The 24,480-nt window shown below is 34.7% G+C and overlaps 3 protein-coding genes and 1 pseudogene across 3 annotated transcripts; 2 read left to right on the plus strand and 2 right to left on the minus strand.

Annotated features, from left to right (window-relative positions):
- The first annotated feature begins 511 nt into the window (after nucleotides 1-511).
- LOC147292161 (arginine--tRNA ligase, chloroplastic/mitochondrial-like) lies at nucleotides 512-6,690 on the plus strand (annotated as a pseudogene).
- Nucleotides 6,691-11,132: 4,442 nt separating this feature from the next.
- Nucleotides 11,133-11,852, plus strand: LOC147292162 (DIS3-exonuclease-like protein). Its single transcript, XM_086238180.1, has one exon. It carries the CDS (start codon nucleotides 11,377-11,379, stop codon nucleotides 11,581-11,583), a length of 207 nt encoding a protein of 68 aa, XP_086094306.1. The 5' UTR covers nucleotides 11,133-11,376; the 3' UTR covers nucleotides 11,584-11,852.
- Nucleotides 11,853-13,531: 1,679 nt separating this feature from the next.
- Nucleotides 13,532-17,299, minus strand: LOC147292163 (interferon-activable protein). The gene is made up of 6 exons (XM_086237788.1): nucleotides 17,134-17,299; nucleotides 16,985-17,037; nucleotides 16,611-16,666; nucleotides 15,998-16,516; nucleotides 14,942-15,116; nucleotides 13,532-13,852 (listed from the first exon to the last, which is right to left on the minus strand). Exons 1-6 carry the CDS (start codon nucleotides 17,279-17,281, stop codon nucleotides 13,703-13,705), a joined length of 1,101 nt encoding a protein of 366 aa, XP_086093914.1. The 5' UTR covers nucleotides 17,282-17,299; the 3' UTR covers nucleotides 13,532-13,702.
- A 2,936-nt stretch (nucleotides 17,300-20,235) lies between these two features.
- BB (RING/U-box superfamily protein) lies at nucleotides 20,236-24,480 on the minus strand. The gene is made up of 8 exons (XM_086237631.1): nucleotides 24,410-24,480; nucleotides 23,795-23,973; nucleotides 23,045-23,273; nucleotides 22,601-22,635; nucleotides 22,360-22,404; nucleotides 21,586-21,713; nucleotides 20,728-20,836; nucleotides 20,236-20,623 (listed from the first exon to the last, which is right to left on the minus strand). The coding sequence occupies exons 2-8, from the start codon at nucleotides 23,933-23,935 to the stop codon at nucleotides 20,573-20,575; spliced, it is 738 nt and encodes a 245-aa protein (XP_086093757.1). The 5' UTR covers nucleotides 23,936-23,973; nucleotides 24,410-24,480; the 3' UTR covers nucleotides 20,236-20,572.

Here is a 24,480-nt window from a genome sequence, read left to right on the forward strand (position 1 = left end):
TTAGACAGCAATAACGCTCCATGAACCAAATTTTTGATCGGTTTTCGCGCTTGTTAATTGGTTTTTTTTCAAAAAAAAGTAAATAATAATATTAATTAATTGAAATAATTATGTTTTACTAAATTGTGAGTATCAGTCTTCTCTCTATGTTTCATTTTTCAAAATTTACGGATGTAGATACAGTGCCGACATAGATTGACAGTGTGTCGATATAAAACTCCAAAACTTGCTGCAGCATATTATTTGTGTTGACACTTAACACATTATCAACATATTTGTATTGACACATATCGACACTATATTGATATTTACAAATTTTGAAAAATACAAACATTCTCTTTAAAGAAAAATTCTTGTGAGTATGATGTGATGGAAAACTATTAGAACAAAATAAAATTTTAAAAATGAAATTAAAAAAAATAATAGTTTGAGTATTTATTTGGAATAAGTATCAAGTATCAAAATTAAAGAAATGAAATAATTGAGGAATGTTAGTTATATTTCTCAATCTATGTCCTCTTTTGACTTAAATTCACTGTGAGTTTTTATAATAACGTAAAACTATTGCATATAATCCCTTATAAGAGAAAAAAATAAATAAATAAAGAAAAAAATATTTATATTGAGGTTAGACCTTACACATTGAGTAATCTTATTAAGCCATTTAATAGCATGTCTTTTTGCATAATTTCTCATCATTTTTTATCTGAGGTTATATATAATAATTTTGAAACTTTAGGAGTGTATGTGTAATTATTAAAATCTCAAGGGGTGTATGTGAAAAAACGATAAACTTCAGAGAGTGTAAGTGTAATTAACTCTGGAACAAAGTCAACTAAATAAACAATAAGAAAAACAAGTCTGCATGAGCAGACAAACCAGTAAACCACCCACTCAAGCAAGCAAAAGCAAAGATAGCAATGTTAATACACATTGATACTTGATAGCCATGGCCCTGCTCCGTCTCTTCTACGCTTCGCCACTCTAACTCTAAGGTAACTTACTAACTTTTGCTAGCAATTTCTGGGTCTTCATTGAACTTTTGCTATCTTTGGTGCAGTAACAATGCCATGGGTCTATGGTCTAAGATAAAAGGAAAGGGCACTGATCGAGTTTAGGGGTCCTCCATCTGTTGGACAGGTATTGGCATTGGTATTTTGTGTACTTCTCTACATTGGACTCGTTTTAATCTTGGATGGTAATGGCTATTATTTAGACTTTGAGTTGATAGCATTGAATAACAACTGATGGTTCACTTTTGTAGCCCATTATGCAAAATCTTCCTAAATCTAAAATGCATAGAATCATGCTCGGTAGCAGGACCTGGATTTGTGAATGTTGTATAATCAAAGAATTGGATGGCTAATTAATGTATTGTTTGCACTGTTATATGTGATTAAAAATTATATGATCTTGTTCAATTATTTGTTTATTTAAATTCTTGGTGTGCTCATTTGCATTACTTTGTTGTAGTATATTCTTTATTGAAAACAAGGTTTTTACTTCATCGTTGTAATTGTCACTGTAAAATATGGTTGCTGCAGAGCATACAAAAGATGCTTCTTGATGGTATCGAAAATTGGTCTCCACAACTTCAGATCAAAAGGGCTGTGCTTGACTTTTCCTCACCTACTATTGCAAAAGAATTGCATGTTGGCCACTTAAGATCTATTGTTATTGGGACACGCTAGCCCGTTTGCTTGAGTTTTCGAATGTTGAAGTTCTTCGACGGAATCATGTTGGTGATTGGGGGACACAGGTAGCTGTTGCTTTTGATAGAATATTATGGTGTGGAAAATAATCATGTTTATCAGCTCCTTAAGTTTTCATGCATCTTACATTAATTATAGGTTTTTGCCTTAAATTTTTGGGATATAACTTGTGTTCCTTCTGAACTAATGTCAAATATATTGTATCTTCTTCCTAACCAAAATTAATCCAGACAGTCAACGGTGCTAGAACTCTTCTTCCCACCATCTAAATATATATATATATATATGCATATGTGTATGTATATAAACATATATACATAAATACATATATGCATCCATCCATTGGTACATACTTAAGGTATTTGTGGTTTGGTAAAGGAAACATCTGCATCCAGTTCTCTATTATACCCTTCAGTAGTGTAAACTGTAATCTTTGCAACCTTTTCATGTTGGGAATACAGGCTGATTGTTTTAGGAGAGAAACCCATTAGAAAGATCTTATTATCTCTTCATTGTTTGATGTACAAGATATTCTATAGAGAAACACGAATTCTTTCCATCAGTAATATCTGGCTTGAAGAAGCCCTATGTGTATTGCAGTTTGGTATGTTGATTGAATTCCTTTTTGAAAAGTTCCCAAACTCGGATGATGTTAGTGACTGTGAAACAGCCATTGGTGGTCTGCAGGTAAGTGATTCTCACTATCCTTTTGCCATTTAAATTTCTAGCCACATCCCTCATTTTGCATTATGACCGAGCGGTTACAAGTAATTAGTGATTCAATCATGTCCTTTTTTTAATTGGATCAGCTTCATGCTCTACAAGACGATATTAAGCTCTTTATGCCCATGAACAAAGACGACTTCTCAATTTTGTTTTTCTGTTGTATTCCATTGGGGTGAGCCAAGGACTAAATTGACTGATAGTTGGGCAGAGCCTTCATTAGACAGGAAGTGACACATTTTTATGCCGTTCTTTTGTGGTTAATGGCATTCTGTGATGAGTGGATGATTGTATTATCAAAACTAAGCATTGTCTTATGATACTGTACTTTATTGTATTATTGTTATTACCACATTCTGTTTTGTGCTTTAAGATGACTCAGAAAATAAAATTAAATAAATCATTACTTAATAGTGACTTTAACTGAGTGGTATTCTATTAGGCATTTTATAAGGTATCAAAACAGAGATTTGATAGTGATCCTGATTTTAAGGAGAGAGCACAGCTGGCTGTGGTTCGCCTTCAGGTGAGTTAAGAAACACATGAGGTTGATGTCTTTGTCCATGATGTAAGAAAGCATTTAAAATTTTGGGACACTGCCGTTTGAATTTATCTTTGTATCTTGTTTGTATTTTGAACTTTATTTTCAGGGTGGGGAACCCAAGTACCACAAGGCATGGGTGCAAATCTGTGAAATCAGCTATAAAGAATTTCACAGGGTATATCAATGCCTTGGAGTTCATTTAGAGGAAAGGGTATGTTCTAGCTTTACAGGCTACAACTTACTGGTTTTCTTTTCTTTTCTTTTTTCTTTTGGGATAAGAAACAAGAATTGTATAGAAAATAAGTTAAAAGTACAAGTAATGAGAGAAGGACCAGTAGTCCATCCAATGCTAACAGAAGCTTTTGAAATATGTACTTCATAATTAGCATGCAAGCTTTTTTTTTTTTTTTTTCTGAGTGGGCCATTAGAAAATTTGTACTTCTTAGTTTCCTCCTATATTGTGCAATAAAGGAAGACTTGTTGTTTGGGCAATTACTGTATGATTACAACAAGATGATGTCTTAATGCATATTATTGCAAGACAATGAAGATAAAATTAGTATATATTCTGATTGGCTCATTTGACATAAGGGTAGTGATGAGAATAGTCATTAAACTTGTTTTTTGGTTGTTTGAGTTTGTGGGTGAAGGAGTTTCAAGTAGTTTGACAAGAAGGTAATCTATAGCTGAGCAATGCATTGGCAATGTTGATTATAGTGCATTTCTGGATACTATTACATATAATATACTTGGAATTTACTGTTTACTGTTATGACCTGGAAAGACTTAAAATAATGGAATCATTATATTGCATTGAAGACACAGGAAATGCAAGATGTGTGTTTATTTCCTTGTAATATCTGTGAATACTATAGTATATTTCTTTGATCTGATTTACCATTATAAATTGCTGAAGGTTGGGCAGTAAAGTGATACTCGTACCTTATTGTTTTCCATTTCGGACAGGGAGAAAGCTTTTACAACCCATATATTCCTGGTGTTTTAAAGGAGTTGAGTGATCAAGGATTGATCGAAGAAAGCCAGGGTGATCGTGTAAATTTTCTTGAGGGGTTTAACATCCCCCTTATAGTTGTGAAGAGCGGTGGTGGTTACAAGTATGCTTCAATTGATGTAGCAGCTCTTTGGTTTGTTATATGTATTCTTTTAGCATTTCATGAACTTTTGGATTTGGTGAGTCAAAACAGTTAACTTCATGGTCAGTCAGTCAACCACATTTAAATTTACTTTATTCTGTCCGATCTGCCTAATTATGCATTTTGGGGAGGATGATGTCATTCTCACTGACGCCGTTGCTTGCGATGTATAGGTATCGGATTAATGTGGAGAAAGCTGAGTGCATCATATATGTTAGCGATGTTGGCCAGCAGCAGCACTTTGATACGTTTTTCAAGGTATGTAGCAAAAGCCTTAACATGTCTCTGCATACCCTGATTTGTGGTGTTTCATGCATTTTCTGGTTGATGTTCTTGTAATGCCTTACTACTTATATATTGCGACTGCAATTAAATTGATGTTCCTGCCTTCTAAGGGACGGGGTATTAGAATACAGTTACAGGGTCTAATGTAACTTGATTTATGTTTCAGGCAGCTAAACTTGCAGGTTGACTCCCGGCTGATGATGGCTCATACCCAAAAGCTAACAATGTTGGTTTTGGTCTTGTTCTTGGAGAAGATGGCAAACGCTTTCAAACTCGCAATACTGAGGTGGTTCGATTAGTTGATTTACTTGATGAAGCCAAGACTCGCAGCAAAACAGCTCTTATTGAGCGTGGTATGATATTAAGTGACCTATCTTCCTTTTATTTGTACAAATATCTGACTTATTCCAAGTGAAAATTTTATTCCCCATTTTAGCATGGATTACATAACACCTAACCTTTCAAGCTTCTTAAGTGGATAAATATCTCATTAAATCATAATCAGGAAGGGCTGGAGAGTGGACTGAAGAGGAGCTGGAGCAAACTGCAGAGGCTGTTGGTTATGGTGCCATTAAGTAATTAAGCTGTCTGATTTTCTTTTTTTCCCTGCAATTTTCAGGATCACCCATCTGTGGGTTAAACAGTTTATAATTTTCATATATACTATATTATCACTGTCATGAATTGTTGTTCTAGTTCTACTTCCTTCTTTTAAAATCTAAATGTTTGACAGGTACACTGACCTGAAGAACAATAGATTGACCAGTTACTCGTTTGATTTCGATCAGATGCTAAATGATAAGGTGTAATGTGCATTCACATCTGCTTAGTTGTTGCTCTACAAATTATTCAAAGCCTAAGAGAAGAAGCCATAATTCTATATCAGTAATCAACATTGTAAGAGACTTTCTAAGAGAAGGTAGCTGGATTGGTGTTGAATTGTAGAAATATAATAAGAATATAGGAGACTTTCTGAATTGTTGAAAAGAGTAAGTTCAGCTACATTATGTCACATTATTATCAATGCTTTTTGATCCATTTGGTTAGTCCTACATGCTATACATATTTGGCCTATATGCTCCCACATATATTTCCTATATATGTAGGTCCATAGATACTTGTATTTACTCATGTGAATCATGTCTATGTATTATGGATACTGTTGACCCAAACTTGTATCCCACTGCAATGTGGGTTTCAAGAGACAACTATTTGTTGGGCAGCTAGAGTTTTTCTGAGTCCCAAGGCCACTGCAGCTGGTGAATGAGGTCTGATGCCATTTGTTGTTTGATACAGACAGGGGCAATTGTGGTGAATCATGTGAATGAGCGTGAATTGGTGCTTCATTTGCTAAAGTTTTCTGAGGTAAGGACATGCATAACTGGAACTGTTTGCTGCCTTCCTTCTTGTGACCTTTGCTTGCGTCTTTGTTGATTACTGCTATGATATGTGTGGTTCCAACTTCTGAGGATTGCAGTTTTCCCTTTCAATTTTCAGATCGTGGACGAGGCCTGCACGAATCTATTGCCGAATGTTTTGTGTGAATTCCTATATAGTTTATCAGAAATCTTTACTAAAAAGTTCTATACCAATTGCCAGGTATCATCCATGGTTACGAGTAATGCTACACTCATGATATATACTAACCAAATTATGTTCACCAAATGATGTGATAATATTTTATTAATTGAAATCTGAGTCTATTTTGGACCTCATTTATTTATCTTACTCGATACTGATATGTGTATTGATACATCATTTGATAAACACAAATTTGGTAAATAAATTTGATGACTCCTAGCATTATATTTGACTCTACCCTTTTTCAAAAAATGCCAGAAAAGCTGTAAAGTCCTAGAATATGTATATCTAGTGAAATTTGATAATTATACGTGAGATTTAATCATATAGAATCACAGAAATCTTATTCAATTTTGTTACAATGTAAAACTGGGCAGGTTGTTGGGTCTGCAGAGGAAACGAGTAGACTATTGCTTTGTGAAGCAACAGCCACAGTGATGAGGAAATGTTTTAATCTGCTTGGAATCAAACCTGTTTTTTTTTTTGGCCACTCGGAATCAAACCTGTTTAATGTAATAGTGTACAACATAATTATATGACCGAAAATATAAGAATTTTTAATTTTTTTTTCCATTTGCACTGTAAAGTTGCATGTACATAGATCTCAATCAAATTTGGCAGCCCTGCTGATTCAGCACGCATGGTACATGACTATTGGCTTCGGAGTGATAGGCGCAAATCTGCCCATTAGGATCCAAGTGTTCGATTTTTACGCACAATACCTTTTCAGAAAGGAAACGGCAAGGCAAATCCAAGTCATAGCCATAGACAGTGAGCGAAGGTGGATTTTGGCCAAATAAGGCCGTTTGCTAGGCTAAAATCGCGTTTAAAGTTTTTCTGCAGTTTCTTTGTATTTTTATTATCTTTTATTATTTTCAGTATTTATTTTGATTGTTAAATATAACATTTATGGCTCTTAGAGAGTTATTTCAGGAGATGTAATGGGGAGTTAATTTGATAATGAAAATTTGAAGTTTCTTTTGAAACCTTTCTATCAACTTGCAACCCGTGTATAATGATTATACGAATATTAATTACATATATGATATATGTCATAATTCAAGTGAGTTCACAATACTATATTAGTATGTCAATGTGTGGTATTAGTATCACACACATTATTGGTAGAGCATTATGTCATGTGATGGTTCCATCAAGCAACACTTTTCATGATTGCTAAAGGGCCATACTTTAGAAACGCATTGTTTCTCGTGGCCCCTATATGGCCAGATGTTTGTAATGTTTTGCTTTCTTGGCCACCGAACTCAGTAAGGCCACGTACATGTAGTCTTTGGTGCCTCCACTATCTTCCCTATTATTTTTTAAATTTAGATATTAACTTAAAGCAAGATATTTTAGATTAGATCACAAATCTATATGAAACGTGAATTTTTTGACATCGAGCACTTGGCCAAAGTGCCAAGCCCTTGATGGTTTTCCGTTGTTTTATTTTTTGGTTTTGCTATATGGCTATAACTGTATGAAATTCATAAAAATTCAAAGTTTATAAGAGTTTAATGCTTTTGATTTAGATTTGGGGGATGAAGTCTTGTAATCTAGAGACTAAACATTAAAACTTAAGCCTCACAAACATTGAAAAAATAACAAATCAATAAAAAAAATTGTAACTGTTGTACAGTCACAATTGAGTTTTTCAAACAAACAAAAAAAATTTCTCTCGAGTACTCGGTGAATAGTGTCGAACGCTCGGTAAATTTACTTATTTAAAATTGATATCTAAACTAAAAACATCTAAAGTAAAATGACATAAAATGTTTGTAGTTAAAATTAAAAAATATTAAAATTTGATATTTAAAATCGAGCGGATCTTTATTTTTTTTGTTTTTTTTTGTCTTGATTTTCCTGGGGCTGAAAGACAACCATTACACCAAAAAAGGAAAACACTCATAAATCATTTCCCTTTCTATGCTGAATTGCTTATGTCCAAATTCACAAAACCGACTTCAATCAAATTAATGTTGTAGGTCTTTGGATAGACATGGCACTAGAAAATCTTATTATCTGCTTTTGCTGCAGAGCGTGCTTTGTTAGTATGTTTTGAGCCAGCCACATGAAGTACCGACAGAACCTTTAAAATGTGTGACAGACAATGAGACAAATTATATACAGGACTTCATTTACTCCATCACCATCGATGTGTATATCAGTATATGATTTCGTATTTGCCAGATAGGGTGTTTCTTAAATATGGTTCATATTGGCTCCAATTTCTTATTCAAACAATAAATGAAGAAATTAAGCTAGTCAATTTTGAAAAGTACTCATACTTTTGTGAGTAACTTTTTGGTGTGCACATAACATCCTCATGTGGTATTATTAATTCACTTAGATTATAACATATATATATTTATTAATACTATATATCTAATCTTCTAAAAAAAACTATACATTTAAAAATATAAATTCATCATTCACTTATGTTATAACATATAGATAAATAACACCACACGACAGTATCACAATCACATACCATAATTTCTTTTACTTTTGCACATACTTACTCTTGATTGAAAATAATAATCTTTGTATTATATTAACTTAACAGAGTGCTAATCAAAATTTGAACTTGTGACATTTCTCAACAAATGGAGATAAAGTTGATTAGCTACTATTCGTATTTATAAGAATGGAAAGATATCATTATATGCATGAAAAGTTTGGAGAAGTGCAAATAGTACTCTTCTTTATTTAAATTGATAATTATCTATCTATCTATTTATCTATACTATTACCAAAAGACAACTGCAATTGTTAGGCTATCCAACTTGGAAGGGTTATAAAATTGCCCCTTGCACCCAAGTTCGATCCCCTTTTTCCTGAATAAAAAAATAAAAAACACACCCTTTGGTGTTACATGATTAAACAAAAATAGGATTGTCTGAAATATCCTTTATTAAACAAAACAATTTGTTGGGGTGCTTTTTGTGACGACTAGCTTGGGCCACCTTCGTTGGGTTTGAAGAGGTACGTTGTTCGGACACCCCCTCTGAGTTAGCGAGACTAGGCCTAGGGCGTTCCAAAGAGTATGGAGGCTTTAGGGAAGGCTTTGTTGTGTCCTTGAAGCTCCAAAAGTTTCCAAGGAATTGCGAAGTAAGATTGGGAAAAAATAGCACCTTTCAAGAGAACGGGCTTGGCAAGTAAGCTTGGGTGTGGGAGCTAAAAATTCACAAGTTTAGCAACGCACTTGACATTCTCTTGGTAGCTTGGCTTGAGAGGTTAATGGTGGGTATGATAATGGTGGCTGAGGATTAAGGATGGCTAGATAACAATATTAAGGAGAAAGGCTTCCAAGGTGGGTGATGTGGTTTTGGAAAGCTTGGAGACTGAGATGGGAGGTATTATGCTTGGTGATCTCTCTTTTTTGGTTGCCTTGGCCTGGCCATGGTAGCCCTAAATTTATAGGGGTCTTTGGACAAGTAAAGTCAAAGGTCTTGGGGATTGTCCATCATAGGGATCTTTTCGAGCTTTCTATTTTAGCCAAGGTTTTGTTCAAATTTTGGACTTGCTTTTCCTACGTACTATGCTAAGGAGGTGAAATAATGGTGCAGCGAGAGCATTTAATTTTCCCTGCCATTTTTGTCCTCACGTGTCTTGGAAGAATAGGTTGGGCTTTCCATAGTCACCTATTTTAGCAAAGGTCTCATCTCGGCATTAGGTGCAGTTTTCCTTTAGATTAAGAAGGTGAAAAGGCTGGGGATGTGGGTTTTTCATCTCTGGCTGGCTACAAATGAGTCACTGGGTTAGAGCGTCTTGTCTTCATTTGTCTTGGACAGATGTCTTGGACCCCATTCCCCATCCCTGAACCCGAGTTGGGGAATGAAATTTTGCCCATCCCCGATTTTGCTCCCTCACTCTCATCCCATTAAGGGCGGGGATCGGGTTTGACAGAGAGAATTGTCATCCCTACCCATGGCTTCCTTGGGTTTGCTATTCCTTTAACTTGGGAAAACATTTATTGTGGGTACTTATTACTAACCTATGATGTATTATTGGAAAACACGTTTTGATTTCAATTACTGCACAAGTCAAACTTGGAAATGGGAATAACTTTTTTATTATTATTCCTAACATTTCCAAACATAGTAATGAGAATTATTCATTCTCATCCCTAGAATTTGTATGACAATTGCAAAAAATCCATTCTGCGAATCAAACATAGTCTTAGAGTTTAGTGCCTAGAAATTTAGAGGGGTGTCCCCAACTTAGATTTTAATGGATTTTAAAAGTCCAACGAAATCTAAGTATTCTCAATTAGGATTTTAATAGATTCCATATAAATCTAGGTGTCCACAACTCGGATTTTAATTGGTTCCTTAAAAATTCAGGTGTCTTAAAAAGCTGATAGATTTCATTAAGTGGTAAATTTTAATGGATTTTTTACACACATATTCCATGAGATTCCAGCTATTATCCTTGAATTTTGATGGATTCAATGGATTTTAAAATCCAGTAAAATCTGAGTTGAGGACACCCTTAAGTTTTAGGTGTATGATTGCAAGACAGAGTTGTGTTTTCGTCAATGTAATCTAAGATTGGGTGTCTCTGACTCAGATTTTAATGAATTTTAAAATCTATAGAATCCATCAAAATTCAAGGAAAATAGCTGAAATTCTCATGAAATCTGTTATGTGTAAAAAATCTATTAAAATCCACCACTTAATGAAATCTATTAGTTTTTTTAGGACACCTAGATTTCTATGGAATCTATTAAAATCCTAATTGAGAATACCTAAAGTTCGTTGGAATTTTAAAATCCATTAAAACTTAAGTCGATGACACCTCAGAAAACAAATTTTTTTGTGGAAAAATAATATAGAAAATACAAAAGTAAAGTATATAGAACTATAGAAGTGAAGGATAATCAATAATTAATGAAATCCTAAATCAGGATGATTATCGTAGGGTATGATTACGTCTCTAATGTCTATCCAACAGAGAAAAAGAAAAGAAGAAAAAAGGTAGGTAGAAAGCAAGATTACGCTAAGTCCTCATATACATACCCCATATGGTTATTAATCTTTTTGTTTGTGGAGTAGTGGAGTTGCTATAAACGTGACCCAACAAATAATTAAGAACAAGGGCTGCTGCACAGTGCACAGCCTGAAAAACAAAACAAAACAAAACCACACCCCCACAAATAGTCAGCATCCCCCACAAACCCAACTACCAGTCAGAGAGACTCAGACATTCACTTTGTTATCCATCCCATTCCACCTTCTTCCAATTTCCAGAACACCCTTTTCCTCTCTCTCTTCCCAAATCTTCAAGACCCTTTTGAGCTTTTGGGTTTTCCAACAACCCCATCAAAATTAATTCAATATATCTTGGGTTGGTGGTGGGTGGCTTGATCAATTAAATGGTGATGTTGCAGTTGTTCTTCACAGTGGCTTTCTCTGCAGTGCCTCTGACTCTTTACGTTCCACCACTGAGGAACTTGAACCCCTTTGTAGAGACCATGGAGGATCTTCTCTCGGAATCAAGAACATACACCAATAGGGTGTACCCACGTGCACGCCATCTTTGGTTTAGGATCTTGGATTGTTTACTTTGCAGCACAAGGTAGAGATTTTATTAGATTAGATTCAGATCATCACTTTCTATCAGTTCATATGTTGCTATACTGTAATCAAGCAAATTTCTGATCTCTTGTTTTGGGTTTTGGTTTTAGATTTGTTTTGTGTTGTGGTGAGTTGTTTTTTGGATGATAGTGGTGTTGCTGATAATATGCCGGCTGGATTATTTTTTTATGTTGTATAAGTTGTTGTAACTGCATGAGAATCTTCTTCATGGCATCTGACAGAGGTGGTCTATTATTGATTGCTTTGTTTTCTACTTTATTTTTTCTTGGTTTGTTTAGATATGCATGTGAATAATCAGAATTCAGAAATCTGGGTTTTGTTTTTGGGGTCTATCTATATATTTGTCATGGATGATTGGTGATTACTTGGTCATAATTTAGAATTAATTTTACAGTAATGCTATACTTACCATATTTTTATACCACAATATCATACCATCTTACATGGCATTCATACATTAAACATTAAAAATTAAAAAGTAAAACTTAAAAAAAAAAAAAACCCTTTCAGTAAAGGAATGACACATCAGATGAGATACAAATGTGGAAAAAAAAATATGGGACAGAAAATGCAAGACCCGGAAATTTGGGTGAGCGATCGGACGCTCGGCTTCATTGCATGCTCACTCACATCCCGCAATGATTTTGCATTTTCTATCCACATTGGATAAAAATTATTTGATTTACAACTTTGGTGGTAGGAAAACGTTGGAAATACAAGTGGGTTGAACACTTTGTACTTTATTAGAAACATGATACACGTGTCGTACCAAAAATATGCTCTTCTAACATTTTTGAGTACAAACTGTACAATAAGTATGTCTCAACAATCAGAGTTCGACAATCTCTCCTCTCCTAAAACTAATGATAAAAGAATTGTGGTTATAAGATTGTGCTCAAGTGATTCCAGGCGATTGTCAAGGAATTGCACATGAAATTCACAGATTTCTTTGAGGATTAATATGGGAAGTTCAGCTCTAATATTGCTACCCATTTAGAAGATTATAACAGAAGAAGAAAGAAAAGAAAGAGTGAAAATGTCATAAAAAGACGTTCATCACTGAGTCCTTATAGTTGGCCATAACTATAAGTATGAGGACAATTTAACAGATGTATAGTCAGACACTTGGATAGAAATGAGGGGTATAAATATGAGGCAGATATGCACGAAATTAATATATCCACGTAGCCTCCGAATGCAGAGAAGGGCCAGAGCCAAAAAAGGATGTAAGCTGGTGGCTTTTTGATCTCTATCTGGATTTGGTAGGCAAGGTTTGGCAGTTTGTCATTGTTGCTTCCCATCCGAAATTGGTTCAACTTCACCTTCAAAATCGACTTGTATACTAAAATAGAAGGACAAAAGGACAAACAGAAGGGAACTTACCACCTATCTATGTTTAAGTGTTAATACCTGCACTTATCTAGATTCTTACCGATCTGTTCGGTGTTACGTTGTGTATCCGTACTACCTAATAATTTCTCCCCAAAATAGAAGTGTCATATATGTCAAATAATACCCTTATATGTTGATTAGTTACACCACGTAACGGTGTATCGAATACACCAAATAATTTTTGAGAAGAACTTCCCTATAACCATGTTACACTAACATAACATCTTCTCCCCTCTCTCATTGGTTGTCTCCCTTTCTCTCTCTCTTTCTCTCATTCTCTCCCTCTTTCATTGGATTGTGACACCACATGTCCTTAACAAAGAGACATAACACAGAGACATGTAAGTTTTTCTCATAATTTTTCGTCAAAGTTGGTGACTTCGCTCACACCAATCTTGAAAAGTCATTTCTTCTTACAAGTCAATTACAATTTGACATGTGGTTGACTTAGGAGAAGGAATTGGTTATTTAAAAAAAATAAAAGAGAAAAAAATTTGACACATGTCAAATTGTGATTTGTATGTCATAATGGAAATTTTATTCATGGCAACTGAAGCTGAGTACAATTATTGGGTAATAATTACATTACAGTTTCATTTATCAACTCCAAAACAATCAAGAAAGCTAGATGCTATATATAGTGTAAAAGAATTAATGAATGGTAAACAAAGCAGAGAGATTTTGAAGAAATGAAAAGAATGACTGAGCAATTTAGCTGGATAGTGTGCAAGGTTTTAGAAACCAGAAAACGTCCAAGGTTCTCGCTTCTCTTCCATCAACAATACAAACACTTTTGCCTTTGTCTGTGGCTTCCTCCTTGGTCGCTTGTTTGTACTCTACCTCTTGAAGGATTCCCTTTTCCTAATCATTCAATTAAAAAATCAATCAGGAAAATGGACAATGCGTGATTTTGAACTTAAATAGAGACTATCTTAGAAGCGAAAATGAAAAATTGGTATGGATTTTCCTCTATGAGGTAATCTTTAATTCAAGAAGAAATCAAGCCTATTCAAAATGGCTTTGAGTTCGTTGAATCTTCCCACATCATAATGCCATAAGCACAATATGCAGATGATAGAACAAACTTATTTAGAAAATAAGTAAATTAATCATGCTATACATGATATTACAAGCATATAAAGCATGGTTGTTCTTCAGGTGTTGTTCTGCATGAAGTTAACCAAAGGGTAGCCTAGCCTGGGTGAGGGACAAGTATAAGAGTGTCATTATGCAGGCTTGATAGAGTGTTGTTCTGCATGAAGTTAACCAAAGGGTACCTAGCCTAGGTGAGGGACAAATAAAGTGTCATTAGGCTTGATAGTGTGTCCAATGATAAACTGCAACAGGATCTTCTGAGCTTTAAAGAAGGAAGAAAACAGAAGAGGTTTATGTGCTATGTTACAGCTTCCATAATTGAAATTATAGTTTTAGCAGTTCCAATAAGATGACTACGCTACAAAAGTGAGGGTTTTGTTCAATGCAAAGCTACAAAGCTGAAATGGTTTGCATCCAAGGATCAGTTTCCAAGCCTCTGCATCTGTACTATTAAGTTGAAGTTGCAGAAAAGAAGACTCAGATATCCATCCCAGTCAAGTTAGAGATTAACTGGACTGGACCAAAGACTTAGCTTATATTACTAGGACTAGCTTTATTCAAACTTTGTTAGGGCATTATCTGGTTGCTCTTCTGTTTCTTCACCTGCTCATATCACCATAAAAGAAAATTGTGGGTATACATTTTTTACTCAACTAACTTACAACCCTTAGGTATGCATATGCATAGTTTTAGTCCTCATATTTCCTTCCCCACCAACTGTTGTAAATCATTGCTATTGCAAGAATCAGAACCATGGTTTAATTCTTCATGCAATTCTTTGTTATCTTGTTTCCTTAATCTCACTTAAAAGTAAGAATATAATATGAAGCAGGAAAAGCAGCTATAGTTACGTACCATCAGCTTGGATTTGGATGCTTTTGAAGGTGTGATTTTGCTGGGGGGCCTTGTGGCAGAAAAGCATTGAGGAGAGGGAGGGTTGGTCCGGATTTGTAACAAGTTCTCCCCATCTTTGCGCTTGACATTCTCCAAATTTACAGAGATTGGGACATTCTCTGCCTCGTCAACTCTTCTGCACAAGGTGGTCATCAAAATTTAACCATGCTTTCAATTATCACAGACCACAAATTAAAAAAATAAGATCAACTGCATTTGATGATTACTACAAGACCACTCAGTGTAGTGAGTAAACTAATCAAAAGTGATCATTGGATTGCCATATATTTTACAATCTCACAAGGGGTAAATACAGACTATAATTATACATGCCAAATATTTTACAAAATCAGAGCTGACAGACTGAGAGTCCTATGCCTAAATTAAGTACCATGTCCTAAAAGTTATTACAAGAAGATCGTTCTTCCATTTTGCATCAATGTCTTGGCATTGCTCTCAGAAATCTACTGCCTGAAATTAGATGGCTATGAACATTCATCTTGATGTTTCAACATTCATAAATGGTTTTTTGCCTCGATACCAACGAGATCAGGTTATCATAATATCACCTGCATCGACTGTTTTTACCAATTCAACTGAAAGTGTCACAAGACTCACAATGCTCATTCCACTAAAACACAGATGCAACACACAGATACAAACAGAGAAGCATGCAAGTATACATCGGTATACGCAAGTATACAGAACATACAGACCTAAATATAGAGGCTTGCATCATAAATATATGCAAATGCATAGAGACATAAAATACACAGATACATACATATGTCACTATATACTTGCATATACAGAGACAAAGAGACATAAATATAGAGACTTGCATCACACATAAATGGATATGGCTAAAGACATAAAATACACAGGTACATACAGAAGTATGCAAGTATATGTCACTATTTACTTGCATATACAGAGACATGGAGACATAAATATAGACTTGCATCACAAATAAATGCATATGCTCAGAGTCATAAAATAGAGGAAGAATAAACTTACTTCTTCCTCAGCTTCTCCTTGACAATGCTCCCCTCCATTCCTTCAGGTTTCCCTTTACCCACCTCAAGCAATGGCATTCTCTGTGTTTGCCTCACATTCAACTCACCCAAAACTTCACCATTACACTCTTCCTTCTTCTCCACCTCTTCCTTCAAACCCACTAAGCTTTTCCTCACATCCAACCTCTCCACATCCTCTCTCTCCCTCACTCTTATCGCCATTTTCTTCAATTCACTGCAGAAGTCTGTAATCTGATTCAGAATATCCCTCCCTGCAAATAAATTCCTTGCTGACAGCGTGCTTCTCAACCTCGGAACCGCCTCATTGTTCTGCCGTGTGCTGTCAGTTGGTTGCTTCTTCTCTGTGCTTGATTTGATTGCTGCCTTGAAGGCCTTAGCTTGGTTATTTGGAGGGGTTGATAGGTTGGGGTTTTGATTTTCGCTATCTTCCTTGAATCTTGAACTATTATCAGGATGAACTGAAGATTGAGTGAGCCCTCTTCTCTTCAATTTCACATCTCTAAATTAGAAAGGAAAACAAAAAAGTTAAATTTTGAGACAATTGAAATAAATTGTGCAGTGAAAGACAAAGGTTCATGGGTTTTGCTCGTTACCTCTGGATCTTATCACCAAGTGGAGAGACTCGAGAAACATCAGCTGGGTTTGGAATCTTCACCAAGTCAACAAAAAGAAAAACAAAGGAAAATTCAGAAAACAAACGCAATTATACAAAACCTCTGTTTGTAACTCTGAATGTGAGGAAAATAAAAACGAAAATGAAATTTGGATTCTATGCTGTATTTGGAACTAACAATTGAAGCTGGATTTCGGTTTTAAAGACCCATTAAAATGTTTACCAAAGACTCCAAATCTTGAATTTCTATCTTTTCCCTCACATTTTCTTAGCAACCAAACAGAGTAAGAAAAAACTAAAACCCTCATAATTTAACCTACAAAAACAAGAAAGAAAGAGTGTAAAAGAAAAAACCTTGGGAGGTGATGATTTAAGAAAATCTTCAGTAGTCTTTGGGTGCTTGCATTCTGTGACAAGAAATTATTGGATCAGTAAAAATCAGAAGAAAAAAAAAAAAGAAAAAGAAAAACTTGAATTAAAGTTAGCAAAGCTTTAAGCTTTACCGGTTCTGCAAAACCAGGCTTGGTCATCCACAGAGTTGTCGTTGGGGTTCAAGAAATCGAACCACTTGGGTGCGTTTATGTGCTCATAGGCTTTGTCCTCCACAAATTTCCACTCTATGCTTCTCCAATCAATTTTTGCTGGCTCCATTACACAGAGAGATAGAGAGAGAGACACACACACACAGACAGAGACCCAGAAAGAAAGCGAGCTGTACAATAAGAGAGAGAGAGAGAGAGAGAGAGAGAGAGAGAGAGAGAGAGAGAGATTGGCGTTTTGGGTTGGATTTGGAGTGGAAGGGGAGAGTGGAGGAAGAAGTAACCGTTATGGGAGAGAGTGAACGTTGCGTTGGGGGGTTCTGCTAATTTTCTGACCGTTGGAGAATTAATTAATTAATTGCTGGGGTCTTAAGTCTTATTAAGTCTGAGTCTGAAGTGGTAGTTTTCGCTTTGATCAGGTGGGGTTGCCATTCTTGGATCTGGTTCACTGCAGCCAGCTGGTTTCAGTGCTACACGTGGCTTTAGGCTTTATGATCTTGTGATTCCAATTTTTTGCCATAGGCAAATCCCCTTTAAAAAGTACCAACAAAAACAAAATCACTTGAAAAAAAATAACACTACATTTGAATTAGAAATTTTCAGGTCAGGTCATAATTGACCATAAAAAAAATGTCACGGTCATGTTATATATTTTTTTTACCGCATGTATGTGAGACTCACATTTATATGATAAGACTATTATGAGAGAAAAATCTCATTTGATTTCACATAAAAACATTCCTCAAAAATTTGAATAAATTAAACACATTAAAAATTCGACAAACAAATTTAGTGAATAAAATAATATTCATATAGTTAGTAAATTAGATTTTACTACTAAACTACTAATATACTTGATAAGAAGAACATTGTCATACTAACTTGACCTAAAAGATATTTTTGCACTTAAAATGAATCTGTCAACGTAAATTAAGCTGTTAAGTGCTTGGTAACTATATCTACATATTTAGCTGCATTTGCATATTGAGCTACATTTGCATTTTGAGCTGCATTTGCATTTTTGAGCTAGATCTGCATCTTCAATTTTTTTTCTTGATTTTTTACTTGAATCTTAATATTTGAGGGGTTGATTTAAGTGTTTTATAGTGTGTTTTAGGATATTTATCAGTTAAAAATTAGGGTTTTTTCATTTTTGTAGATAGAGCAGCCGAGCACTGGACATAAATTTTTGTGCTGAAACTCAAGTGGTTGAGCCAGTTATCCTTCTTATCAACATTATTGTGTGTCCAGCCATAGAATCTAGTGAACCTTGTAGTTAACTCCATATGTATATCTGGCCAAAAAAAAAAAAAAACCTACTTATGCATAAGGCACAAAATAGTCATTCCCACTAAGAAATTACAATTCGACTCATACCTTTTTACTTTTCTTTTTTGTACAAAATTGTTCCTTATTCTAAGTAGACTCATTTCAAATAAGTTAGAATTAAAATGGGTATAGGGTTTGATGCCCTTTAATGTAACCCAAAAAAAATAATATAATAAACTACTCTCAAATCCTGTTTTTGAAAGATTTTTAACTACAAACCAGCCAATTTAAAAAGTAAGTTTCAACTCAATTTGTCTTTGACGCGCGCCCAAAGATGAAAAAATACACTACTGAGTGCTCGGCACGCTGAGTGCTCGGTGGATGCAGAATCCTCATATGTATCTGTACATTTTTTAGGCTACAGATGTATCTTTTTAAGTTGTAGATGACATGTTTAGGTTGTAGATGCAAATTTTAGGTTGCAGATAAAACTTTCAAATGCAAGTTATGTTTCAGATGCATCTGCAAAGCGCTCGGTATACAGTTTGGTTCTACTTAATTTTTGGGCTGGTTGGAGTTTGACTTAAATTTTTTTCTCATTTTGGGTTTCTAATTAAAGCACCCAAAACTTTGGTTATTCTAACATTATTGACTTCAAATTCTTTAACGCTCATGACAACCAAATTATCATCTAGTCTACCTTGTTTCATGTACTTGGGCCCAATTTTTCATCAGAGGATATTTAAGACATGACAATAAAATCATGAGTGAGGCTATGCAGACCACCCTTAGTTGCTGAGTTGACTACCCTAATATATTATTTTCAACTTTTTTCCTATTTTACCATTTATTGCAAAAACATGATAAAATCACCCAGATACATTTGGTGGTCATCTACCGAAATATCTACCAATGTTCGGCAGATAAGTGTCAAATAAATACAAATATTTCGACAAAGAACTGTCGAATGCCTTTTTCATTTCCATTCGGTGGTTATCCACCAAATAATCCACCAATGTTCAGCAGATAACTGTCGAATAACCATAAATATTTTCGGTAATAATTGTCGAATGACCCGACGAACAAAATTGAAATTTTTTGTTTTAAGAGTAAAATTGAAATTTTGAAATAGGATGGTTAACTCAGTAATTTAGGGTGGTCGAAATAAAACTGGCGTAGAGTCATTGGGATCCAAATTTTGGATCCTAGTATTATTGTAAGGTCTAAAGCTACTCTACCTTCTTTCACGGACTAGGCCCAATTGCACGTTCAAACTTCCTCTAATACCAAGTATCTTAGCCCGTGGTAAGATTATTAACTCTTACAAAACCAACTTCTAATAAAATAGTGCTTTGTTGACCCAAAAAAAAACCGTGCTTTATAATATTATAAATTCTTGTTGAATATGAATTTTCTTTTATTGGTTTTGCTAGCATTTGGAGCACATGAAATTTTCTTCTATGAAGCGTATAAATGATAAGTATTTTGGGTCTATATGAATGATGAGTTTAACTGAGAGATTAGGGAGTTCTAGGAGCTTTTTTTAGTTCATGATTTGCATCCAAAGCACAATATGATTAATAATAGTTCGGATTAGTATTAGACCATGTAACATGACTAAATTCTATTGGTCAAAAAAAAAAAACATGACTAAATTCTCTATCTGACATAATTAATTAAACGAGTCAAGTTAAGTTTAACTAATCCTTGATATGAATATGAATTGACTAAACACAAATACAACACAATTTCTAAGAGCCCATGCTGATCACATCATCAAGTCATACCCCCTCAGCATCATGAGGGCCCCAAATCTCATTGCACTTCCTTCTGTTAGAGACTTTTTAGTGATTGTGTTGTATTGAGCACTGGGAGTTACAAGCCCTCCCACTATGCAATTTCTCATCTGAATCTCATATTTCACTTATAAGAGGTCAAATTATATGGATTTCATTTTTACTCCAGCAGAACGTGTTAAAAGGGTAATAAAAAAAGGAAAAAAAAGGGGGGAGGACCATAGCCTTCAGCTAGTCTATGTATACAAAAGGAAAAAGACCGAATTATAAGGGCAGAAAAAAAAAATTCAAGAAGCAAGCAAACACCGATTTGTCTAAAATTTGTGCCAATTGATGCTTTAATGCCTTGATTCTTCACCGAATACCTCGAGGTTGCAAACTGGGCATATCTAAACAAACAAAATAGATAAAGAGAGTAAGTTTGTGGGATCAAAATGAAAAGAGAGCAAAATTCATTATTCTGAAAGGTCAAGATTTTAAGGCGTTGGCCAACCTTGTTGATGCCGAGCCATTTGCTGATGCATTCGCTGTGATAAGCATGTTTGCATGGCAAATTGATTTGTCGATCTCCTCTTTTGTACCTCATCTGGCAAATCACACACCTGCTTTGGCAAACAGTAGTATTAATGAGAAAATGCAAAAAGCTTAAAAGAGAAAGAGGATTCCCCTGCCCTCCATTTTTCTGAAATTACTTAAAGAATTAAAAAAATAAATGTTCTCCCACATGGTAGCAGATTTCCCAATCAGCACTAAAAATTAGATAACTTCTACGACACATACCAAATGAACAAATCATAACATAAAGGAGAATAATTAGGGGGCCCTCAATGAAGTTGTCCATGTTTAAAGAGCAATAATATGCCAATAATTCTATTATTGTTTTCAATAATTCTATGGTTGGAAAACATTGTTGAGACAGTCCCTAAAAACAAAAGGCAGCACCAACTCTTTTACATCTTTTTAACTCTAAGGATAAGGTTAGTGGATGGTTCATCTTAGAGTTTGCTAAGACAACTCTTCTCGAGAAATTATATTCCCAGTCACTATATCTATAAGGTGGTTTACTTCTCAAGTGTATTGCAGATGATGATGGTAAGTCACCCTATTTCGGAAGTAGTCCTTCAAATAGATAGAATTCAAGTAAGCAAAAATGCTCATTTCTGGTAATTGCACAAATTTTCAGCTTGTCTAGAGAGGGAAAAATGGAAAGAGAGAGGCAATCACATTTAGCTCTGAGATGAGGAAAAGAAACGCAAAGGAAAAGATAAGTACTAAAAATAGGTTTACTGCTTTAGGTGAATAAAATTATAAAAGACTACAGTATTCGATTGTACATAAGCTAGAATGTTACCTCTCTCCAGATTTCTTTCTTGAGAAGAAGCTTCCACACTTGTATTTTGACGTTGGAAGCAAACAAATAAGTTCGTCGGAAAGACCTCGGCTTTGAGTGCCAACTGCCTCACCCAAGTCAAGCAATTCCTGGGACCAATATAAAATAAAACTTGTCTAAAACATTTGGTTAACTTTGAAATCCAGTCTATGTTTCCAGCAATAAACTCTCAAACCATATTTTCATAAAAAGAAGACAATGACAACATCACAGAGAATATTAAGCTTCTATGGAGAAGGAATAGGTAGCTGAATTGTGTCTTATATACTTGACATGGGTCAGGGTCCCAGGGATAATAAGTTGAGCAAATATTGCAATAATTTTCTATGGAATATGTATCTCAATGTCACCAGCACCTTGGTCTTGGGACATAAGAGATAACAACTCATTACCCCTTGGCTTTTACAATATCATGCTCTAAAGTACGTACTGTTGATATCTTGTTGATGCAACACATTTGTGGTCAGCATATGAAACTGGAAATCATCTTGATTTCAAAATCTATAGAATCATGAAAACATAGTTTCATGCATTAATAATTCAGACAAGCAGGCAAATAAGTTTCTGTGGGCATGAATGTGCAACCACCAGGTTTGTGTTAATGCTTCATATTCCTCTCTTGAAAAATGGGGAGGGGAGGTGTGTTAAAATTCTACTTCCACAAAGATTTACTTCATCTGAGAAAGCCAAGCCACAATAACAATGCAGGATAGTAGGATAAGGAACATAACAAACCTCATAGGTCATGTTATCAGGATCAATGTTCTCTTGCCATACAACCTGGAGAAATACAGAGAGAAAATGGCTGAATTGTAACATAAGTACAGTGCAGGAAATGAAGCTCAAAATACCTAAGTGCATATATTCCAAAACAAATTTATAGAGATTAATTGCATAAAAATATGCAGCAAAACTAACCATAATATAGCAGAAGGAAAATCATGCAACAGCACAAACATCAGAGCAAGATCCATACCTGAGAAGTAATTGCATTTTGCTGATTTGGAATGCCTGAAAAAGCAAATGAAAATTCTTTATGATTAGAGATATAGTGTTCCAATGACTGGTTAAATTATAGTTCACAAAACCCCGCTCAAGAAAAGAAATATCAGCTCACTAAACATTAAAAAAGCATGATAGATATAATTGAAAAGCCAAATGAAATAAAGACACCAAAGCTCCATGCAGAAACCAATCATACTTTAATATTTGAGTCCATACAGTAGAGGGCTGGCCAAACAGAAAAATGAATTGGACTAAAATTTGATTTCAAATTCAAAGCACAAGGAGACAAGCATAATAATAAGGTAACTTTTAATGAATTGACAAAATTAGGCATCAATTCTAATAAAGTGTATAATCAATTGTAACCAATTTTCAGTATAGGGATAACAAATAAATAAAGGTAAATTTGACTAACATTCTTCAGGTGTAGCTTGAGCTTCCATGACCACATCATCTTCTGGCTGTGAATCAATGGTTGCAGGCTCTTCTGAATTCATCATTGAAGGGTATTCCCAAGTCCTCCTGCTGATGTCCATTCTAGGCAAATGATCATTTACCTCATAAGGACCATAATATGAAGCATTCCCCGGACCAGAGAATCCAAATTTGTATGAATTCATATTCATTGACCAGTATGCAGTTTCCTGTACATACAGCATATAAAGTCACCATAAGTAAAATTTCGGTTCATGAAAATGATGTACAGTATCTTATTGAGGAAAATGCTAAACATAAGGACATCTTGAATACAACTAAATCATAATATACTGTGCTTTTCACCAAATTTGTGGACTAGTTAAAAATTGACATTCACAATTATAAATATAACATCAATAAAGGCATTAGAACATTTGAGCTTCCCCAATTGTTTCAAATTAATTCACAGTAAAAATGATCATCATAACCTAATAAATTCCAAGAATTAATTTACTTTAGACTGTCTTTGTTTAGAAAAGGAAAGAATCCAATGCATGTAATATAGAAAAGAGCAAACAAATGCATCAGAACAAATACCCAAATTCACAAGCAACATGGGCCTAAAACAACCTTACAGTATCTAACCACTGCCAAAAGCAAGAACAATCTAATGGGGCAGCAAACAACATGTCATCAAAGAATAACTTTCATATCAAGAGCAGATTCAAAATGGAAAAACCAAACATGCCTGATCATGCATCGGCATGGCGTGAGCATAATTCGCTGGCAAATGTGAAAGACCTTCAAAGAAGTCCATGAAGCTTTCAGTGCCCGTGTAAGGAAAGCCGGTGTCCATGTAATGCACCTCCATTTGTCTATACCCGTTCATTTTTGCACCACTAATCAAACTGAGATTCACATAACAAGCTACAAAGAAAACATAAAAAAAGGAAATGAAATCATTCAAAATTCACAGGAAAAAAAAATGAAATTTAAAGTAAAAAAATAATAAATATATATATTTTCATAGTTCTTGGGGACTGAGTTTTCTAACTACAAACAACATATAATCATAAATTTTTCAACGATTATTTTTGGAATGAATGTATGGCAAAATGAAAACATAATTTACGAAATTTTCCAAATTTAGGGAAAAACAAGGAAATACTTTTCAAAGACTGAAGCAGAATTGAAAAACCTGTTTGGCTACTAAGCAAATAAAATGCAGTATTTGAGAAAACGTGAGCCGAAACAACCAATTGGATATAAAATAGAAAAGAATTTAAAACTTTCTTTTTGTTTTGTTTTGTTTTTCTCGGTAGCCAAACAGATGAGAAGGCTTTGTTAAGTAAGAAGAAAGTACCTCATTAAACGAAACCTTCACATTCCGCTGCGAAACAAAAATCAGAGAAGAAAATGAGAGCGAATCAGAAA

This window comes from Dryas octopetala, chromosome 3 (assembly GCF_963921425.1).
Source record: "Dryas octopetala chromosome 3, drDryOcto1.1, whole genome shotgun sequence".
Lineage (NCBI taxonomy): Eukaryota > Viridiplantae > Streptophyta > Magnoliopsida > Rosales > Rosaceae > Dryas > Dryas octopetala.